The sequence below is a fragment of the Salmo trutta genome, chromosome 36, assembly GCF_901001165.1.
Source record: "Salmo trutta chromosome 36, fSalTru1.1, whole genome shotgun sequence".
In the NCBI taxonomy this organism is placed as follows: Eukaryota; Metazoa; Chordata; class Actinopteri; order Salmoniformes; family Salmonidae; genus Salmo; species Salmo trutta.
Genome location: NC_042992.1, coordinates 26,655,700 through 26,679,639, shown reverse-complemented (window position 1 = coordinate 26,679,639; position 23,940 = coordinate 26,655,700). Strand labels below are relative to the sequence as shown.

The window sequence follows — 23,940 nt, the reverse complement described above, 5'->3', positions numbered from 1 at the left end:
ATGAAATGTATGCATTCACTACTGTAAGTCGCTCTGGATAAGAGCGTCTGCTAAATGACTAAAATGTACAGGGTTAATGATTCTTCACTTTATGTGTTGACAGCCTGGACTATGAAGGACATGCAAAGATATTCTGTTTCGCAACCTCAGAGACGTATGTCAACGACCAATGGATGTGGTATACACGGGTTATGAGTGTGTTATAAAGTGTTTATGTAGGTGTATCCGTTTTCACCTCGGTTGGCAGTTCATTTCACCCAACCCACCATGTAAATAATCTTCTACTCTTGCTGTGCGGGTACATCTAAAACCCTTGACCTCGAACCCCAGTCTATCTCTATGACACTTACCAGCACATCTACGTCCTATCATTTCACATCATCACCCAACGCAGAGGACAATCTGTATCTCAAAAGCCTAATAACAACCATAGTCCTCAACGACCCACTTGACATACTGTGTGAAGTCCAGTAGGCCAGGAATCATATAGGCTACACCATTTTGGGTGCTACTTCAGTATAATCATTATAAGCATAGGCCACAATCACTCTGACTGATTGACTAGTGTGTTCTATCCTAGTCAATGGCCATCAGCAGCAGTGAAAGTCTATATTTCAGGAAGTCCTTAAAGTTTGGAGGAAACTGAGGCATTGACACACAGTACTGTAGGTAGCTAGCCTTGAATGAGTGGTATTATTAGGATCCGCCCCCTCGGGCCCAGGACAGGAAATGTGGAGAGTGCATCAAGGAAGCCGGTCCACATCTGTCTGCACCATTACTCCCCTCTGGGATTGAGGTCTATATTCCTTCTCATAAACTACGGACTTAACCCTTAATTAGGAAAAATCTGTCAATTGTTAAAAATTCTATTACCTTTATTTCAATTTGTATACCCGCAAGGAATTGATATACCCACACCTGCACATTTTAGCTAAGTGTGTCAGTCTGCTATTTTTAGAGTTAACTAAACCCGGTGAAGCTTTCTATTCTCAACTCTACATGCAGTTATATTTGATTTCTTTAACCAGTCATGCTTGTGATGACCTATGATACTTGACGATCATTTGAATCAAATATAGGACATGTAACAATACTTACCCTTAATCCTGCTGATCCTTTATCTCCTTTCAAACCTTTTTCACCCTAACATAGTACAACACAGACATACAGTAACATCCAAAGATACTTTTAGAAAACATAGCTTTGTCTGAAACTATTTACTTGGCTTAGGTATGACATATTTTTATTGTCGCTTCTACTCACACCGACACCTTTGAGTCCAGATGAACCAGGAAGTCCTGAGTCTCCTTGAATTCCCTGTAGGAACAAAATGACAAGACATTATGTTGACGGATAACAGATGCTGAGTAAAGACCAGTAACCTACAGATACGGTACTACTGATGCAATGTTATTTCCCAGTAATTTCAAGTTGAGCAGCAATATTACATATTAGGTCATATGAGGGGTAAGAGATTAAAAGGGGTAGAGGGGGAAAAGCCCATTTTGCTGTGTCTAACTCGACAAGTTAACTTGGGAGGTACAGTATATGGATTCTGTAGAGGCAAATAAGCAACCAGAACAGCAACAACACCTGTTAGCATTGTGACCCTCTAGGGGGACCCCGACCCCTGACCTTTGTTCTGACTGTGCCAAGTGTGGGAGTGTCAGACTGCAATGGAAAGCCACCGATGGCCTACGCTAGGCTCCCTGAGAGGCAATGGTCTTAGCTACAGTAGGTATTAGGTAGTGATTAAACTCACCACAATACAAAAGTATCCGTATTAACATGGAATTCACAGTTACAAGGACATGCTATGTTCAGGCTTTTGACTCATTTCCCTGGTGTATAGTCTAAAAAAACATGAACTTACACAATTGAAACTTTCCATAGTTCTGTCAACAGGGAGACTTTCTCTTTCGCTGGGAGCCTGGGACTGAATGGTCACACAGCACATTGGCAAAACCTAACCGCTCTCTCCTCTTTTCCCTTCTCTCTCTTTCCTCTCTCTCTTCCCCACTTTCCTTCTTGCTCTCTCTCCCCCTCTTACCCCTCCCTCTCCAGCTGTCTCGCACAAGAGAAGTCAGCAGAAGACAGCCAGCCAAGTCACAGGAAATCAATAGCAAGCAGAGAGGTAATTGTCCATCAAATGTCTAAACGTCCACCAAGACACAGAACACAAAGAACAAAGCTGTCTTTGATATCAGAGTAGAAAAAAACCGAATATAAACTCTGCTGCCTACATTCTTTAAGCTTTCACTTAACCTGCCATAAATCCTCCAACACAGTGTCAACCACAAGAAAAGGGTTTGCAAAGAGCGTATTGCATGTAGTTATGAAAGTACATTGGCTATTGTATACTCTCCAAGGCCTACATGGAATCAACAAGGAGAAATAGAATGTTCACCCACCTTTGGTCCCAGAGGTCCAGGTAATCCCTGATCGCCTGCCAGCCCTGATTCACCCTGTCACAATAAAGCAGAAAGATCCAGAAGTTAATCAGAAAGGTTAACATTATAATTACAGTAAGAGAATATTAGTGTAAGATGGTTGTCTCATACTCTTTCTCCTTTAGATCCATCTTTCCCAGCAAGACCCGCAGCTCCACTGGTTCCCTGGAAGTGGTTTTAAAGCACAATCATCTACAAAGTAGATCATTCCTGTCTATTGTACACGTCCTAATGTAGAATCTACTTGCAGACAAGCAGCGGCAACAGATGCAGTACGTCAAGCCTCACCATTTAATGAATCACCTCTGTGACAGACATGTCCTGAGAGGTACAGAGCAGTGGAAAAGCATCATTATAAAAGCAAAACTCTTAAGGATCAACTCACCTTCTCCCCTTTGGATCCTTCATCGCCGGATGTCCCCCGTCTCCCGGGGTCACCCTGTAGAGAGAGGAGAGAAGGTTAGGGTGGCTGGACACCGCTGATGCCTAGGCGTAATGGCGTAACAGATGCTGACAGCGGCGACGTGTTGTGAGACAATATGCTGGGGTTCACTTCCTGAACAGGGATTAGTAGATTACTGTTAGAACATGTAGTACACAAAAAAAACATAAAAACAGCTTTTGGGACAAAACAGAATACACACACTGTACATAACCAAGCAAGGACGAACAGTTAGTACACAACTTTTGAACAATGGTGTTGGGGGCCAAACTATAACAGTGGTCTGGTCCGCTTCTCGAAGACCCACAGTGTTCTAAACGCAGAGGTCAGTTCATACACACAGCCAAACTCAACCCTAACTCAACCTCACTCACACACAGCCAAACTCAACCCTAACTCAACCTCACTCACACACAGCCAAACTCAACCCTAACTCAACCTCACTCACACACAGCCAAACTCAACCCTAACTCAACCTCACTCACACACAGCCAAACTCAACCCTAACTCAACCTCACTCACACACAGCCAAACTCAACCCTAACTCAACCTCACTCACACACAGCCAAACTCAACCCTAACTCAAGGAACAATGGCTTAGAACGTTTTTGTAGCCTTTTAACATTGTAGTTTTGGTTTGTGCTCTGATGCCATTCTTTGTGCCGAGGAATCCCTCCAAAGCATTTAGAGTCTTAGAAGAGAAAAGTGGGAATCTTTAATTACATAGTGCCACTAAGCCTTCGACCACCAGAAAGGCTTTACTGTGACTTCACTTCATAAATCACTTTCTTTAGAAGTCAAAATGTTACCCTTTCATTACTCTCAGAGCTCGTATCACTTTGACGCACGTGCCTTCTTCATCAAAAGAGAGCAGCATTGCAACAAAAAATGTCATACAACCAATGGCAGCCTATAATGAAAGGAAATTATACACAAAATACTTTTGTACGATCGTCTAGTCTAGACTGTTGAGGATGTATTTACTACAGTAGCAAGCAGAGCATGATGAATTCCCTTTTACCACTTACAAGTCAATGTGCCAGCATGTCCATTCTGACCACACCTGTGGGAGTACTAATTAACGTTAAGTTTTGCATTCTGTTTGTAAAGTTGACACAAACAGAATTGTAAAAACCCTATAGTAGAAACATGGATTTTCCAGAAATAGAATGAAATAGAATAGTCATTCTATTTCTAAGGGTTTTGCAGACAGCGATAGATAAATAGATAGTATAGAAGCAGAAATGCCCTTCAAACAGTAAACTCCTCAGACATTAGGTGCGTGTTGCACTTCTTCTCCAACTAGCTCTGGAAATTCCACCACCACATCATCTCCGCAAATAAATAAATTGCCAGGATTCAGGCATGCATCTTTTTTTAGCTAAGAGTGGCTGCTTGTGTTGTGAGACAACATGGCTAGAGTGAGTCCATAACGTTGAGACTGTTGATGTTGAGTCCTAACACTGTGGATATCAAGGCAGGAAGTTACACTGCCTACATATCGCATGCATTTTGAAATGACAGCACACTCGCTACCGGTGCAACTGTCAGTACTAGACCTGGGTTCAGACAGTATTTAATGCTTTTCAAATACTTTGAGTGCTTGATTGAGCCTCTCTGATTCAGAGGGGTTGGGTAAAATGCGGAAGACACATTTTGGTTGAATGCTTTCAGTCGTGCAACTGATTAGGTACCCCTTTCCCTTCCCTGGCTGGAGTGCCAGATCGGTGTGGTTTTGGAACTATCTACCAGGCAAGCTCATTCCAGAAAACAAAACTATTAAAAAAGTCAAATCCTATTTGAACCCAAATTTAGTGTAGTCTGAACTGGGCGAAGCCAGTGTGTGTGTGTTTAACAGAACCAAATTGTGTGTTTCTAACGGAGCAGGTGGGCGTCTGTATGGGAAAGGGAAAGGGGGATACCTAGTCAGTTGTACAATTGAATGCATTCAACTGAAATGTTTCTGTGCTTGTCCTCTGTGGCCAACAGTCCTGTAATTCTCACTCTGACATCTACAGCCATTTTCCTACTCCCAAAAAATGGTGTGGTATTCCGAAGAAAAAAATAATATTGTTTTTCTACAGTGCTACCGTACTTTAGGAGATGTAATTCTGTCTTTGTTAAATGTGTGTGATAGATCCAATGAGACAGACATCTTTGGTTGAAGAGGGTTAGGATATGATGATGCTCATGCACTGTTATTGTTATTATTATTATGATGAGAGAAGTTTCACTGTCAAAACCATGACCTTACCTTCTCACCTCTGTCTCCCTTGACAGATATTACTTTGCCCTGCAAATAATCAATCAACATGGATCAATTATTATCGAGGCTGGAGAAAGAAAAGACAGCAGAAAAGATAAAGGAGGGGCATGCCACTTAAGATAACGGACACTTGGAAGTCTAATATCTACGTAGAGTAACACATCATCTAGCAGGAACTTTAAACATGATTGATTTGTATCATATAATTCACACACTACAACAAAACACTCCAATATGAGGTAAACAAGCTATGTTCTAATATGACTGTTCAGTATGCTTACTACCAACTGTTTATCTTTCAAATGTCAGGCCCATACAGATCTGCTATTTTAATTTGATGTTCTGTTGTCGCTGAGAATTTTCCAGCGCAGCAGGATATGCAAATTGTAGTGTGTTCAAAGTTGAAAGGGTTCTAAAGCAGTAGCGGTGCGTGGGTAAAATCACTGGGGAACCAAAAAGAGCCATATTACAGTACAACCTGTGTGTTGTGATAATTGCGTTGTTGTTCTATAACCTGTTAGTTCATATGCCTTGCGACCGTGATGTGTAGGCCTAAGACAGAGACAATAAGAAGACAGTGGCAGAATAAATTCAACCACAATTTAGTTTATTGCAACCTCTGTCCTGTGAAGTCCACAAAGCGTATTGCAGGTAACACACAGTTACATGACCTACAGCAACGTCAAGCAAGTTCATGTTTCCAACATTTTCGGCCCACTAAACAACTATTGATTTAGAACAACAGAGAGTTACTGCAAGTCACAAAGAAAACAGGAGCTGCCTCCACTATTCCAGCACCATTTCAACTTGAACATTTCAACATCATCAAATCACCTCTGCTTAGTCTAATACAGTGACAACTAAAAGATACCAAAAACAATTTAGTCTAATCAACGTAAGCTAAATAGGATTATGCTGTCCATAGTACACTTTTATTTTTTGTTGTCCTAGGCTAACTGGCTAAAAAGCTTGCTCGCTGGCCTAACTTTCATTCATGGGCAACTTTAGCTAGTTAACATTAGCCTACTACATCTAGCTACATATTGAACTTCCATCCTCTCAGGCCAGGGGCACAGCAATGTATGAATTAATGATTGGATCAGAATCACCATTATAATCATTGGCCAGTACAGATAATTAAGTTAAACCACAAGTCCAAATCCCTATCTCCATCCATGGCTAATTTACGAAAGGGGCAATTTTAGCTAGCTAGCTAGCTAGCGACTGGAGGACAACACAACGAGATGCAACAATTCAAGTTGTTTCTGTCAATGACGTACGTTATGCTCTCAATGCCAAATCCATGCCTCCTTCCCTTGACACATTTTTGTGGTGTGCCAGGACCATTCACAGTTGAGCACGCTCAGGTTAGCTCAATGCTGATTGGCACAATTTTTATACTTTTTTTTTTGTCAAGGGAGGCCAAATACTCGCTGGCTTCCTTTTCATTCAATGCTACGGGCGGCAACAATGTCACACTCGTTTGGATCAGACAGCATCCGATAGGTCGCCTACATGCTCACTCTGATAATTTCTCCTGTGAGATACATTCAGCTTCTTACAATTTTAAGGAAAAATATAATTTTTTTTTTTTTTTGGGGGGGGGGGGGGCTGGCTTTCCTTGGCATCCAGAAATACATGCCATTGTTCTGAAGTTTGTAATTTCCACTTTAAAATGTCAGACTTGATTTGCCCTAACGAATCAACGCCTACAAAAATGTCCATTAATTGAATCCCGATAATAATTCACATTTCCTGTTGCTGCAGGATTATTTTCCTACTGTGAGAAACAGGGTCAAATTAAGATAGCAGATAAGTAAATGGAACAGTATGTTTGACATTGTCACGGTAATGTTTTCATACAGTTTCTCCTTTGGCTCCCTTGAGGCCAGAAGGTCCAACCGCTCCCAGATCACCAGTATCACCCTGTAAGAGTAGGCATTTGACATTATGACAGAGCACAAGAACGAGCCCAGAGAAATGGATCCAGGAAATAAGAATATTGTTGTATCACACATGAGATATAGCTTAGGAAGAGCGTTAGATGACCTTTTCACCCTTGGGCCCGGCAACGCCAGGTACACCGATCTCTCCCTGTGAGGAAGGAACATTTATTGATCCATTATTGCATCAGGTAGTCACATTGAAAATAAGATCTCTTTTGCAAGTGAGTAAAACTTTAAAGGGATACTTCGGAATTTCGGCAATGAGGCCCTTTATTAACTTTCCTTGAGTCAGATGAATAGCATTTTTATGTCTCTGTGTCCAGTATAAAGGAAGTTAGCGGTAGTTTTGCGAGCCATGCTAACTAGGGTTAGTGCAATGACTGCAAGTCTAAGGGTATCTGCTAGCATGCTAGCATGCTAGCAGATACCATAGACTTCCAGTCCTTATGCTAGTTAGCAATAGGCACTAGCACTGGTTAACAACTTCCTTCAAACTGCACGCAGAGACATAAAATGGTATCCACGAGTTCATCTGACTCTGGGGAAGTAGATACAGGGCCTCATTGCCAAAATCCCTAACTATCCCTTTAAATAAACAGATCTTTGGAAACCGTAAAACACGTGACCACTGATATAGAGGAGCTATGACCTATAATAAAGTGTTAAGGCAGGAGGGGGTGTGGTATATGGCCAATATACCATGGCTGTTGTTAGGCACAAGGTGCCTTATTGCTATTGAAAAACTGGTTACCAATATAATTAGAACAGTAAAAATAAATGTTTTGTCATACCCGTGATATACGGTCTCATATACCACGGCTTTCAGCCAATCAGCATTCAGGTTTTTAACCTCCCAGTTTATAATAGATCTTACCCTCTCTCCAGCGGGACATGAGCAGTTGACCGCCTGGGGTCCTCTCTGCTGCTCATCGCTTGCAGGGGTGGGGGTGGGAATCTCTATGGGAGGGGCCTCCGTCACCACCATCTTGGGGCACTGGAATTAAAAAACAGTGTTACCGTCTGAAGGTGAGCCAGGTAACTGGGCAGGACAGAGACAAGGAGGAAAAGGAAAGATGTCCCTCAGGAAGCAGTGAGGTATGATAGGCATTCTGTCCAGCAAAGTGGCCCAGGCCCACCACAGTGACAGATGATTGGTTGACTCACTGGAGTGGGCTACCACTGTAAGGTGAGTATGAAAACCATGGCTGACAGTCTGTCTGACTGTCTGACTCACCGGCCCGGTGGGCAGATCGCAGCAGGTCTCCAGCTCAGCGTGTTTGGAGTCACAGTAGATCATCATCCTCTGGAGGTCAAACTGCAGGGACAGAAAGTCACAAAGTAAGCTAAACGTACACTACAATTAAGTAAATGAACACAGAATCACAAGATGCACACTACAGATGTAGGATCTTAATTTGAGCCAGTTTTTTACAGTAGGAAAATAGTCCTGCAGCCACAATTATTATGTGCATTATAATTTATGGACATTTTTTGTAGGGGTTGATACATTTTTCGTTAGGGCAAATCAAGTCTGACATTTCAAAGTGGAAATTACAAACTATAGGACCCTTTTTAAGCCTTGAATACACTACAAGTTTACATTTCCTGCTGTGTAAGAAATTCTCAGCAACAAAAGATTATTAAAATCACACATCTGTAGTCTAGAAATACAATATAAAGAGTATTTCCTTAATCCACCATGTTGTTCCACCACATACGGTAGCATACTTCCATTCCCCTGACCTTCCCACTGCTCTTAAGCTCAACCCTTATACTTATATAGCTCTCACATCAATGGGCACGCTGTCGTACAGCCTCTTCCCGATCACAGTCTTCCCGTGGATATCAATGTCCTCCCTGTCCCCGATGGGCAGGGTCTGGATGAGTTTACAGTCCAGGTACAGAGACACCGCCTTGGCCTCGACGCTCAGGGCGATCTTGTGCCAGTTCCTGTCGAACAGGTTGTCCACCTCCTCATTCTTGAACACAGCTCTCACTGCGTCTTTGGTCAGCCCCACTGCGTTGTATTCCACTGCCTTGTTCTCACCGTCCAGACGGATAGACACCTGGGTAGGATCGATGGAGGAAGGATCAAGTGAATAAAGTTGAATGTGTTAATAATGAAAAGTTTCTCAAATGCATGTGATAGGCAAATACAGGGACGCGACATTCACTGGGGACGGAGGGGACATGTCCCTCCCACATTCTGAAATGCATTTTTGTCCCCCCCCAGTTTTATCATTGGAATGTGATACAAAATGAGGGACGGTGTGCTTTAGGACCATGCAGATGCCTCCAAGCAGTCTGGTAGGCTGTTTGGAGTGTTTATCTGACTGCATAAAAAAAAATTATATTCATATGTCCCCCCCCAATTCGAAAACCAAAGTTGCGCCCCTGGGCAAATATAACATGTTCTCTGATATTCAATGGTACAAATGATCAGGAAAATAATGATCATGCCTCTCTGTCTGCATGCCAGCCCAGCAACTGGCAATCAAATAGACTCAGCATGGAATATGTTGATGCACACACACACACACAGCACTATGATAACCCACCTGTGGAATTCCATACTTGTCAAAGATCTGCCAGAGGTACCAGTCCTCTCGTCTCGAGGTCTTCCTGAACTTGAAAGTTGTCACAAAAGCATATTCATCTGGCAGACCTTGAGGGAACACGTCTCTGGAAAACATCAACAACACAGAGGGAAGCCAATCAATCACCTCATCCACGCTACATGAATGCATTATCACTGGATTGTTGACATACAGAAGGTCACTGTAGTATATCTACTGTTGTACGCCTACATGTCATTCTTACTACAGTATATCTGTTTGGTGTATATATGTAGATCTACATGTAATTCTTACTACAGTATATCTGTTTGGTGTATATATGTAGACCTACATGTCATTCTTACTACAGTATATATGTTTGGTGTATATATGTAGGTCTACATGTCATTCTTACTACAGTATATATGTTTGGTGTATATATGTAGGTCTACATGTCATTCTTACTACAGCATATCTGTTTGGTGTATATATGTAGGTCTACATGTCATTCTTACTACAGTATATCTGTTTGGTGTATATATGTAAGTCTCCATGTCATTCTTACTACTGTATATCTGTTTGGTGTATATATGTAGATCTACATGTCATTCTTACTACAGTATATATGTTTGGTGTATATATGTAGATCTACATGTCATTCTTACTACAGTTTATATGTTTGGTGTATATATGTAGACCTACATGTCATTCTTACTACAGTATATATGTTTGGTGTATATATGTAGATCTACATGTCATTCTTACTACAGTATATATGTTTGGTGTATATATGTAGCCTACATGTCATTCTTACTACAGTATATCTGTTTGGTGAATATATGTAGATCTATATGTCATTCTTACTACAGTATATATGTTTGGTGTATATATGTAGATCTACATGTCATTCATACTACAGTATATATGTTTGGTGTATATATGAAGCCTACATGTCATTCTTACTACAGTATATCTGTTTGGTGTATATATGTAGACCTACATGTCATTCTTACTACAGTATATCTGTTTGGTGTATATATGTAGATCTATATGTCATTCTTACTACAGTATATATGTTTGGTGTATATATGTAGATCTACATGTCATTCTTACTACAGTATATCTGTTTGGTGTATATATGTAGACCTACATGTCATTCTTACTACAGTATATCTGTTTGGTGTGTATATGTAAGTCTCCATGTCATTCTTATTACAGTATATCTGTTTGGTGTATATATGTAGATCTACATGTCATTCTTACTACATACTCAATCCCATAGAACATTTGTGGGCAGAACTGAAAAAGCGTGTGTGAGCAAGGAGGTCTACAAACCTGACTCAGTTACACCAGCTCTGTCAGGAGGAATGGGCCAAAATTCACCCAACTTATTGTGGGAAGCTTGTGGAAGGCTACCCGAAACGTTTGACCCAAGTTAAACAATTTAAAGGCAATGCTACCAAATATGAATTGAGTGTATGTCAACTTCTGAAGCACTGGGAATTTGATGAAAGGAATAAAAGCTGAAATAAATAATTATCTCTACTATTATTCTGACTTTTCACATTCTAAAACTAAAGTGGTGATCCTAACTGACCTAAAACAGGGAATTTTTACTCAGATTAAATGTCAGGAATTGTGAAAAATTGAGTTTAAACGTATTTGGCTAAGGCGTATGTAAACTTCCGACTTCAACTGTATATGTGTAGGCCTACATGTCATTCTTACTGCATCTGTTTGGTGTATATATGTAGACCTACATGTCATTCTTACTGCATCTGTTTGGTGTATATATGTAGGCCTACATGTCATTCTTACTGCATCTGTTTGGTGTATATATGTAGGCCTACATGTCATTCTTACTGCATCTGTTTGGTGTATATATGTAGACCTACATGTCATTCTTACTACAGCATATCTGTTTGGTGTATATATGTAGGTCTACATGTCATTCTTACTACTGTATATCTGTTTGGTGTATATATGTAGACCTACATGTCATTCTTACTACAGTATATATGTTTGGTGTATATATGTAGGTCTACATGTAATTCTTACTACAGTATATCTGTTTGGTGTATATATGTAGGCCTTACGTGTCATTCTTACTACAGTCTAACTATATCTGTTTGGTGTATATATGCATAGATTGTATTTGAATCACTGATACAGTGTTAATTGATATCGGTGTGACATTTTTGATTTCTTAATTCTAGTTTTTGATGATGTGTTATGCACTTGTTTTAGAAGCTAGTAACACAAGCATTTTATTGCACCTCCTATAATATCTTTTAAACGTTGTACACAATCAATAAACTTTGATTTGATTTAATCAATTAGCTTGCAACTGAGCTATTCATCACTAATTTGGGTTTACCTTTTCAACTCCCATAAAAACAAGGGTTAACAATAACATTATAATTGATGAGGAAGACAAATACTTAGACTATAGAGAAAAATACATCGACTTTAATTGAATACCATCTAAGAACTGGCACAACATTTTTGCAATGTAGAGCTATTACGCACTCTGGTACAGTAATTCAAGGCCTGTAAGACCAATGGTTTATATAAACATTAGATAACTGATCACGTCTACATTAGATAACTGATCACGTCTACATTAAATGACTGATCATGTCAACATTAGATGACTGATCATGTCTACATTAGATGACTGATCATGTCTACATTAGATGACTGACCATGTCTACATTAGATAACTGATCATGTCTACATTAGATAACTGATTATGTCTACATTAGATAACTGATCATGTCTACATTAGATGACTGATCATGTCAACATTAGATGACTGACCATGTCTTCATTAGATAACTGATCACGTCTACATTAGATAACTGATCACGTCTACATTAGATAACTGATCACGTCTACATTAGATAACTGATCATGTCTACATTAGATAACTGATCATGTCTACATTAGATGACTGATCATGTCAACATTAGATAACTGATCATGTCTACATTAGATAACTGATCATGTCTACATTAGATGACTGATCATGTCTACATTAGATGACTGATCATGTCAACATTAGATGACTGACCATGTCTACATTAGATAACTGATCATGTCTACATTAGATAACTGATCACATCTACATTAGATGACTGATCATGTCTACATTAGATAACTGATCATGTCTACATTAGATAACTGATCATGTCTACATTAGATAACTGATCATGTCTACATTAGATGACTGATCATGTCAACATTAGATGACTGACCATGTCTACATTAGATAACTGATCATGTCAACATTAGATAACTGATCACTTCTACATTAGATAACTGATCATGTCTACATTAGATAACTGATTATGTCTACATTAGATAACTGATTATGTCTACATTAGATGACTGAACATGTCAACATTAGATGACTGACCATGTCTACATTAGATAACTGATCATGTCTACATTAGATAACTGATTATGTCTACATTAGATAACTGATTATGTCTACATTAGATGACTGAACATGTCAACATTAGATGACTGACCATGTCTACATTAGATAACTGATCATGTATACATTAGATAACTGATCACTTCTACATTAGATAACTGATCATGTCTACATTAGATAACTGATTATGTCTACATTAGATAACTGATTATGTCTACATTAGATAACTGATCATGTCTACATTAGATAACTGATTATGTCTACATTAGATAACTGATTATGTCTACATTAGATGACTGAACATGTCAACATTAGATGACTGACCATGTCTACATTAGATAACTGATCATGTATACATTAGATAACTGATCACTTCTACATTAGATAACTGATCATGTCTACATTAGATAACTGATTATGTCTACATTAGATAACTGATTATGTCTACATTAGATAACTGAACATGTCAACATTAGATGACTGACCATGTCTACATTAGATAACTGATCATGTATACATTAGATAACTGATTATGTCTACATTAGATAACTGATCATGTCTACATTAGATAACTGATTATGTCTACATTAGATAACTGATTATGTCTACATTAGATGACTGAACATGTCAACATTAGATGACTGACCATGTCTACATTAGATAACTGATCATGTATACATTAGATAACTGATCACTTCTACATTAGATGACTGATCACGTCTACATTAGATAACTGATCACGTCTACATTAGATAACTGATCATGTCTACATTAGATAACTGATCATGTCTACATTAGATGACTGATCATGTCAACATTAGATAACTGATCATGTCTACATTAGATAACTGATCATGTCTACATTAGATGACTGATCATGTCTACATTAGATGACTGATCATGTCAACATTAGATGACTGACCATGTCTACATTAGATAACTGATCATGTCTACATTAGATAACTGATCACATCTACATTAGATGACTGATCATGTCTACATTAGATAACTGATCATGTCTACATTAGATAACTGATCATGTCTACATTAGATAACTGATCATGTCTACATTAGATGACTGATCATGTCAACATTAGATGACTGACCATGTCTACATTAGATAACTGATCATGTCAACATTAGATAACTGATCACTTCTACATTAGATAACTGATCATGTCTACATTAGATAACTGATTATGTCTACATTAGATAACTGATTATGTCTACATTAGATGACTGAACATGTCAACATTAGATGACTGACCATGTCTACATTAGATAACTGATCATGTCTACATTAGATAACTGATTATGTCTACATTAGATAACTGATTATGTCTACATTAGATGACTGAACATGTCAACATTAGATGACTGACCATGTCTACATTAGATAACTGATCATGTCTACATTAGATAACTGATTATGTCTACATTAGATAACTGATTATGTCTACATTAGATGACTGAACATGTCAACATTAGATGACTGACCATGTCTACATTAGATAACTGATCATGTATACATTAGATAACTGATCACTTCTACATTAGATAACTGATCATGTCTACATTAGATAACTGATTATGTCTACATTAGATAACTGATTATGTCTACATTAGATAACTGATCATGTCTACATTAGATAACTGATTATGTCTACATTAGATAACTGATTATGTCTACATTAGATGACTGAACATGTCAACATTAGATGACTGACCATGTCTACATTAGATAACTGATCATGTATACATTAGATAACTGATCACTTCTACATTAGATAACTGATCATGTCTACATTAGATAACTGATTATGTCTACATTAGATAACTGATCATGTCAACATTAGATAACTGATCATGTCTACATTAGATAACTGATCATGTCTACATTAGATAACTGATTATGTCTACATTAGATGACTGATCATGTCAACATTAGATAACTGATCATGTCTACATTAGATAACTGATTATGTCTACATTAGATGACTGATCATGTCAACATTAGATAACTGATCATGTCTACATTAGATAACTGATTATGTCTAGATTCGTTGTTGACACATTTATTATATTACAAACACTGTAATGCATACTTTTAAATTATATTATGCGAGCTAAACAAAATAAAAAGAATTCATGGTTGGAACTAGATGGAGTACAGCTACAACTGGAAGTGACTTTTCATAGTAGGTTAGGAGAGCATGTTAGCTAACAATTTTCATAACCTCAGTCTCTTAACCTGTCACGTTACTCATCTTAACCTGCTGCGTAAATTCTCCTAACCTGCTATGAAAAAGTCACTTCCGGTCGTAGCTGTACTCTCTCTAGTCAGAACCAGGGTTTATATACATCATTGGTATAGACGAGTAAGCTGACAAGTCACGAATATGATGCCCGCGCATCGATGAGGCAGAAGGATGTGTGGTGTTATGACTCTGAAAGGTCAGATCTCTAGAAACAATGACAAGAAGCTGCCATGTGAGGAATCGTATGTGGCTTGTTTCAGCTTGTTGTATCTTGTCATTGATGCCTGTTTTGAGGTGTTTTTACTCATGGCATCTCTATGCTGATAAGACTAAGATTCAATAGCTCGCTAACCAAAAACTGTAACGATGTATTTGAGAGACAACAAGTGCTCATTGTGCAAATGTATTTATGTTTTCAGTAAACATTTGGAGACAAAATATAGTTGACATGTTGTCAACAATCTAAGCCAACCCGGTGTGTTTTTCCCCATACAGTAGTTATGCACGATTTTGTTGCTCAACAACCAAACCGTCTATGCTAAATATCACACCTGTGCTGTGTCTGGCATCGCCTTGTGGCTTGCTCCACAAGAAGTTGCAGGATTCGTGCCATTTCCGTCAACTTTCATAATGAATGGTTAAAAAGTAGGCCAAGGCTGCCTGTCACCTCAATATTCAGCAACTGTTGGTGGTACAAGGGGCAACCAACTTCACACCAATCAACCATTTATTGTGAAAAGCAACCAATGACGGGCAAAATGGGCATTTGCATCCTAAATCCCTCACAAGTAAATTTAGAAAAACGTGTTGCTTTGATAGCTACTCAAAGACATATAGCATAACAAATCCAACTGTTTAATCTGTAATGTGTGCAGCATTTATCTTTTCTATTAGGATAAACCGAATTGGGAACACTGCACCCTCCTCACTCGCCAACCATGGTGCACATGAATTGAGTAGTGATGGGCATTCCGAGTTTTTTCGGTGAGCGGCATCATCTGGCTGCGTTCACATAAAATAATAGCATAATTTGGCTCCCACATGGCTCAAAATGCTTAATGCAAATATGCAAATCAGTATGCAAATCAAGTAGTCAAATGAACGACTCTTTCACCGATGCGATTCGGTTCCTAACATTCACCATAAAGAGCCTGTCACGGTTGTCGTCGGTGAATGAGGACCAAAATGCAGCAGGTACGTGTATGCTCATTTCGACTTTTATTAACTACAAAAAATGAACACTCCAAAACAAACAAAACACGAAAACGAACGAACAACAAACAACAACAACAACAACAACAACAACAACAACAACAACAACAACAACAACAACAACAACAACAACAACAACAACAACAACAACAACAACAACAACAACAACAACAACAACAACAACAACAACAACAACAACAACAACACAGTCTGGCAAAGCCTAGGGCTGAACACAGAACAATCACCCACAAATCCCAAACACAAACACACCCTACTATATGAGACTCTCAATCAAAGGCAGATAGACAACACCTGCCTTCAACTGAGAGTCCCAACCCCAATTAACCAAACATAGACATACATTCACTAGACTCCCCATAGAAATACCTAAACATAAACCAACACCCGGAATTACTAAAACAAACACCCTTTTAACAAAACACACCACCCTGAACCACATAAAACAAATACCCTCTGTCACGCCCTGACCAAACTACAAAACAATTAACCTTATATACTGGCCAGGACGTGACAGTACCCCCCCCTTAAAGGTGCTTAACAAAAAAAAAAAGCACCTTAACAAAAAAAATAAAAAATACCCCCAAACAATACCCAAAATAAAATTTCCCCCTTACTAAAGGGAGGGAAGGGAGGGTGGCTGCCGTCAACGACGGCACTGTGCTACACCCCCCCTCCCCAACCCACCTATTTTTTGGAGGTGGCTCCGGCTCAGGCCGTTCCAGGCTGTCTGGGCAGTCTGGCAGCTCGGGACAGTCTGGGCAGTCTGGCAACTCGGGACAGTCTGGGCAGTCTGGCAACTCGGGACAGTCTGGCAACTCGGGACAGTCTGGGCAGTCTGGCCACTCGGGACGTTCAGGGCAGTCTGGCCACTCCGGCAGGTCAGGGCAGTCTGGCCACTCCGGCAGGTCAGGGCAGTCTGGCCACTCCGGCAGTTCAGGGCAGTCTGGCCACTCCGGCAGTTCAGGGCAGTCTGGCCACTCCGGCAGTTCAGGGCAGTCTGGCCACTCCGGCAGTTCAGGGCAGTCTGGCCACTCCGGCAGTTCAGCGCAGTCTGGCCACTCCGGCAGTTCAGCGCAGTCTGGCCACTCCGGCAGTTCAGCGCAGTCTGGCCACTCCGGCAGTTCAGCGCAGTCTGACCACTCCGGCGACTGTTGACTGACGGGCAGCTCCGACGACTGTTGACTGACGGGCAGCTCCGACGACTGTTGACTGGCGGGCAGCTCCGACGACTGTTGACTGGCGGGCAGCTCCGACGACTGTTGACTGGCGGGCAGCTCCGACGACTGTTGACTGGCGGGCAGCTCCGACGACTGTTGACTGGCGAGGCTGGGTTTACGCACTTGCCGTTTAGTGCGGGGAGCGGGAACAGGACGAGTCGGACTGGGTGGACGCACTTCCGGGTCCGCACGAGAGACAGGAGCTGGAAACCCAGGGCTATGGAGGCGCACAGCCGGTCTAGATCTTACCTCCTGCACAACCCGCCTTGGCTGGATGGAACTAGTAGCCCTGTACGAGCGGAGTGCTCGTACAGGGCAGACTGGGCTGTGCAGGGGCCTGATGGTAGCCGTGCGTAGAGCGGGAGTTGGGTAGCCTGGTCCTCGGAGGCGTACCGGCGACCAGATGCGCTGCGCAGGCATCCTCCTACCAGGCTGGATGCCCGCTCTAGCACGGCACCTGCGAGGGGCTGGAATAACTCGCACCGGACTGTGCGTGCGTATGGGTGAGATAGTGCGCTTCTCAGCAAAACATGGCGCTCCCCACCTCATACGCTCCTCCATATAACCACGGGTAGCTGGCTTCCGGCTCTTCCTTCGCCTAGCCAAACTACCCGTGTGCCCCCCAAAATTTTTTATTGGGGGTGCCTCTTGTGCTTCTCCCTCAGCGCGTCTCTGGCCTCGTACCACCGCCTCTCTGCCTTGGCTGCTTCTATTTCCCACTGCGGGCGGCGATACTCCCCAGCCTGATGCCAAGGTCCGGCCCCGTCCAGAACTTCCTCCCAAGTCCACTTCTCCCGCCAGTCCAACTCGTAATTCCTCCGCTCCTTCCTCTGCTGCTTGGTCCTTTGGTGGTGGGTGATTCTGTCACGGTTGTCGTCGGTGAATGAGGACCAAAATGCAGCAGGTACGTGTATGCTCATTTCGACTTTTATTAACTACAAAAAATGAACACTCCAAAACAAACAAAACACGAAAACGAACGAAGAACAACAACAACAACAACAACAACAACAACAACAACAACAACAACAACAACAACAACACAGTCTGGCAAAGCCTAGGGCTGAACACAGAACAATCACCCACAAATCCCAAACACAAACACACCCTACTATATGAGACTCTCAATCAAAGGCAGATAGACAACACCTGCCTTCAACTGAGAGTCCTAACCCCAATTAACCAAACATAGACATACATTCACTAGACTCCCCATAGAAATACCTAAACATAAACCAACACCCGGAATTACTAAAACAAACACCCTTTTAACAAAACACACCACCCTGAACCACATAAAACAAATACCCTCTGTCACGCCCTGACCAAACTACAAAACAATTAACCTATATACTGGCCAGGACGTGACAGAGCCATTCAAAAAGAGGTAGTGCTAACCGGATCCTTTGGATATCCCTACCCTAAACCCTAACCCTAACCCTTACCCTTACCCTAACCATAATCTAACCCTAACCCTTACCTTAACCATTTTAAATGTCAACTTCAAAGTGGTAGGGATGTCCCAAGGTCCCGGGTAGCAAGGACCATTCAAAAAGACTTGTTTGTTCGGGACCCATCACTAAAACTGAGGAGTGAACTGAAGTGAAGATGAAATTGGGCAACTCTTGGAAAGCAGTGGAAGTTGATGAAAACTATTATTACAGGTGTGATGATACTGATGGTGTGTCGAGACTGATGATTTGTTGACAACTGTAGCTAAGCGTACCCAGCTACGGAGAGAAGTGACTTCACGTAGCAGGTTAGTAGAATTAACGCAGCAGGTTAGGAGAATTAGCATAGTAGGTTAGGAGAATGAGGTTAAGGTTATGAAAAGGGTTAGGTTTAAGCTTAGCTAAAATGCTCTAGGTGTCAACAACAGTTATTCGGATAGCCACTCTAGCTATAATCTCATGTGGATGCTAGCAAGCTAGGTAGTGCTAGGTATCCAGTAGGGTCTGGAAGCTATAGTGAGCTTTGATTGGTCAGTAGCGTTACGATATCGTAGAGTATTTGCATAAAGTTCAGCTTTCCCCAATGGTCCCCCACGCACTTCACTTCCCTCCATTGAAAATGAATGGGGCTCTGTTGTTTCATCACCCCCAACGTGTTATGTTTAAATGCAATGTTATCCCCGAAGCGGCAAATAAATTAAGGTATGCTGCTAGCCACAGCCATAAAAACCATCAGTATCATAACCCCTGAACCCATTGGAGGCCATTTTCAAATGTAGCCTATAAAAGCGTTTACACAAGCAGCCCAATTCTGATATCGTCAAAGAGCTGATCTGATTGGTAAAAAGACCAATTAGTAGAAAAAAAGATCAGAATTGGGCTGCCTGTGTAAACCTAAAGGTAGAAACGTGTTGGTGTTATCAATAAAGAAGCGTTTTTTTATAGACTTCCACTGCCCTCCAACAGCTGAAATGTGTCTTCACTTTGTATTAGGATAGGAAGATTGTGATGGAAGACCTGTCAGCAACTCAACTCAATCAATCAATGTAAGCCGCAGCCTGGGAATTAAATGTAGCCCTACTTGTCACAGCAAATAAAGAATTGTTCACTCACTCTGTCTGTTGTACAATAGGCATGGTCCCAAGTCGAACGTAGGAGCTCTGGCCCTCATCAAACCTTGGTCCCAGTATGTTTTCCACCTTGAAGTATTCCATCAGGTCGAACCCTGCAACAGACGGGATAGAAAATAACAGGATTAGCCTCGAGTTGTAGCTGAGCAAATCAAACAATTGAAGTGGTTTGTAGAACCTTCTTCTGATCACCACCAGAGGGAGCACTGATCACGATAAGGCCAGATCAACTCACTGGAACCCATCAAAAAGAGCTATAGGTTGAACATGCCTGACAGACAGATACCCAAGTAGATCAATGATATTTACTGTATACCGTTTCTCACAATATATATATATATATATGTGTGTGTGTGTATCCTTACTAGCTAGTCAGATTGATACAGTTCAATTTGGGGGGTTGAGAGAGAGAGATCAGAGAGAGAGCAGAGAGAGAGAGCAGAGAGAGAGCAGAGAGAGAGAGCAGAGAGAGAGAGCAGAGAGAGAGCCACAAGGAGTCGCTAGAACACGATGGGAGAAGGACATCCCAACCCTCCCCTAACCCGGCCGACGCTGAGCCAATTGTGGGCCGCCTCATGGGTCTCCAGGTCACGGCTGGCTGCAACACAGCCCGGGATCGAACCCGATCTGTAGGGACAACTCTAGCACTGAAATGCAGTGCCTTAGACCGCTGCGCCACTCGGGAGGCCCCTTAGAAAATAAAAGTTACAGACAGAAGGAAATCCTCTTACCCACTAATTGACTGCTAGAGTAGCCATTTGACTTGCCAGACTGGTTTAGATGTAGGGTCTCCGACCATTCAGCAATCCTATTGAACAAGTGGCGAGATTGACTAGTGCTATCACCAATCAGAGCGAGGAACCCTTTTAGTCACCCAGTATGCCTAACTCATTTACATCTGAGTGTTGAGAGATAGATAAATACTGAGAAGAGTCAGCAGAGAACCATAGAACCATAGACTGTCGACCATGATATCCCCACTGTGTGTAATTATGAACCGACGATCACGGCAGCCTAGCCCAGCGCTCAGATGTTACCATCTGTCCGGATCAAAAGAATGCATTGTGTCTTTCTCTTTCCCAGTCACTGCACTCATTTGGCGTTCCCCACAGAGCCAGGTCGACCCATTGGCCGTCTCTGGCTGTTCAGAATAACTTTTTGGAGGATGATGATTATACAGCATCCTCTGCCAATCCAAATTACAGGTCTGTGCTACAGCCCGACTCGTCCATAAAGCCACCGGACTCAAGGAGTGCACAGAGCACGGAGAGTATTTCCACAGTGCAGCACGATGACAGAAGAGAAAACAGAGCTATAAAAAACCTCACAGCTAGATTACGGGTAGTTGGGTACCTCCTTGACCATGACCCACCCAGATTACATCTGATCTCAAAGTGTTTCCCCTACCATAATTGTCTAGGCGGGGTGGGGCGGGGCAGCTAACCCCACAGACCATTAGACCTGTCTGTCTGACTGTCTGAGTATTTGGCACTTCCTTGCTGTGAGATGAAGTAGATAGATGAAGTAGAGATGAAGTAGACAGTTGAGGGGTTATGGGGTCACTTCGACAGTTATCCAACAGCATGCTATGACAGGGCTATTGGGGCACCTGTATGTTTTAAGGTCATTTGTTTGTTTGTTGCTGATGGTGTATCTGCAGCCTGTGTGCTTTGCCACCTGCCTGTACGCTTCAGTAGCACTCTCACACTACCGCCTTCATAATGGAACTTAACTGCCCCCTGAGCAATGTTAAGTATCACATACTGACATTCACAAGACATATTTCTTCTGAATCATGTCCATATGGGAAATGTGATTCAAATCTAGCTGAGAAAACGTGTACTGTAGCCTGATTAAAACTCTCTCAAGAGTGATTCTCTGTAGCATTCATAGCAAACTGCCGTCTAGACTAGACTATAACTTATGAATGATATCTGCATTCATAGGATGAAACAGCAGGTTATTCAAGCTGGTCCTAAGTCAAACAAACAGTGCAAATGCAATTTTACCCACTTTTATGGTGAATTATGCCAGACTGTATTTACAGAACAACAGGACCATGGGCTGCAGTACTGAGATCAGATGGATAGCAGGCAGCATTAGTAAACTCCCTGCCCCTGGTTCTTGGGCCCTGCTAGCATTGCCATAGTGACTTGATTGTTGTTTAAAAGGGTGTGTCCTCTCCAAACCACATTCATATGGTGGGTGGCTAACCCTGGAAACCACACACACACACACACACACACACACACACACACACACACACACACACACACACACACACAGCTGTTCCATTGGAGCACCAATGACATAATTGCAAATAGGAGCGTATTTAAGACATCTGCCTTTTAACAAGTGGAGTTTAATGTCCTCTGGCAGTACATCTATTAAACAGACAAACCTAGAGCCTGATATCTAGGGAGGCCAGAATAAGGCTGTGGCTCCATTTAGTTTAAGCTCCAACAGAAAAGCCACAAATACAGTGGTGTGTGTGTGTGTGTGTGTGTGTGTGTGTGTGTGTGTGTGTGTGTGTGTGTGTGTGTGTGTGTGTGTGTGTGTGTGTGTGTGTGTGTGTGTGTGTGTGTGTGTGTGTGTGTGTGTGTGTGTGTGTGTGTGGATTAACCCATATCTGCCAATCAATCAAGACCACACTGAGATCTGCCTGAACAATTCAGCTAAATGTAATATACTGTGTATGAAATAAAACATACCGTAATTTCCGGACTATTAAGCGCACCTGAATATAAGCCGCACCCACTGAATTTAAATGTATTTTTTATTTTGAACATAAATAAGCCGCACATGTCTATAAGTCGCAGGTGCCTACCGGTACATTGAAACAAATGGACTTTACACAGGCTTTAACGAAACACGGCTTGTAACAAAAATAAATAGGCTTTAACGAAACACGGCTTGTAACAAAAATAAATAGGCTTTAACGGAACACGGCTTGTAAAAAAAAAATTTAAATTAGCAGTAAGCTTTAGTTGTCTTTTTGCACTGAGTCAATTCCTCACGCTGCTGTTTCCAACGTCTTATCATCAACTCATTAAGACCAAGCTCCCGTGCAGCAGTTCTATTTCCTTTTCCAACAGCCAGATCAATCGCCTTCAACTTGAAAGCTGCATCATATGCATTTCTCCGTGTCTTTGCCATGATGAGGGTGACAAAATGACTACAGTAATCAGAATGATGGGAAGTTTGAGAGCGCTCGATTTAATCTAAACAGTAAACAGAAACGTTGTTTGACCTTAACCCGTTCGGCAATTTCATTGGTCTAATGAAAGCTTCATGCCGCCAAAAAACTGAGCACGTCACAGAATGTGTTTTTTTGGAAGAAAAAAAATTGAAAGCGGGAAAAATCATTATATTAGCCGCGTCATTGTTTAAGCCGCGAGGTTCAAAGCCTGGGAAAAAAGTTGCAGCTTATAGTCCGGAAATTACGGTACTTGCCATTTAAGAGACACTTTTATCCAAAGGGACTTTATAACAACACATGTATTGTAGTTGTGAATGTGAAGCATCTTCAAACAACTTTGGCTGCATAGTTCTA

The 23,940-nt window shown here is 41.4% G+C and overlaps 1 protein-coding gene across 3 annotated transcripts in view; it reads right to left on the bottom strand.

Annotated features, from left to right (window-relative positions):
* LOC115175748 (collagen alpha-1(XXII) chain) overlaps positions 1-23,940 on the bottom strand; it is a 71,011-nt gene that overhangs the window by 33,974 nt on the left and 13,097 nt on the right. The window contains exons 5-17 of one of the 3 annotated variants that reach the window (XM_029735218.1): positions 20,371-20,482; positions 9,663-9,786; positions 8,895-9,170; positions 8,339-8,419; positions 7,979-8,098; positions 7,208-7,252; positions 7,022-7,084; positions 5,147-5,185; positions 2,836-2,889; positions 2,562-2,615; positions 2,412-2,465; positions 1,264-1,317; positions 1,099-1,143 (exon numbers count right to left, since the gene is read on the bottom strand). In XM_029735218.1, the coding sequence (XP_029591078.1) occupies positions 1,099-1,143; positions 1,264-1,317; positions 2,412-2,465; positions 2,562-2,615; positions 2,836-2,889; positions 5,147-5,185; positions 7,022-7,084; positions 7,208-7,252; positions 7,979-8,098; positions 8,339-8,419; positions 8,895-9,170; positions 9,663-9,786; positions 20,371-20,482 (1,121 nt within the window). The remainder of the gene's footprint in view (positions 1-1,098; positions 1,144-1,263; positions 1,318-2,411; positions 2,466-2,561; positions 2,616-2,835; positions 2,890-5,146; positions 5,186-7,021; positions 7,085-7,207; positions 7,253-7,978; positions 8,099-8,338; positions 8,420-8,894; positions 9,171-9,662; positions 9,787-20,370; positions 20,483-23,940) is intronic. The other 2 variants (XM_029735219.1, XM_029735220.1) reach the window with 2 other exon arrangements.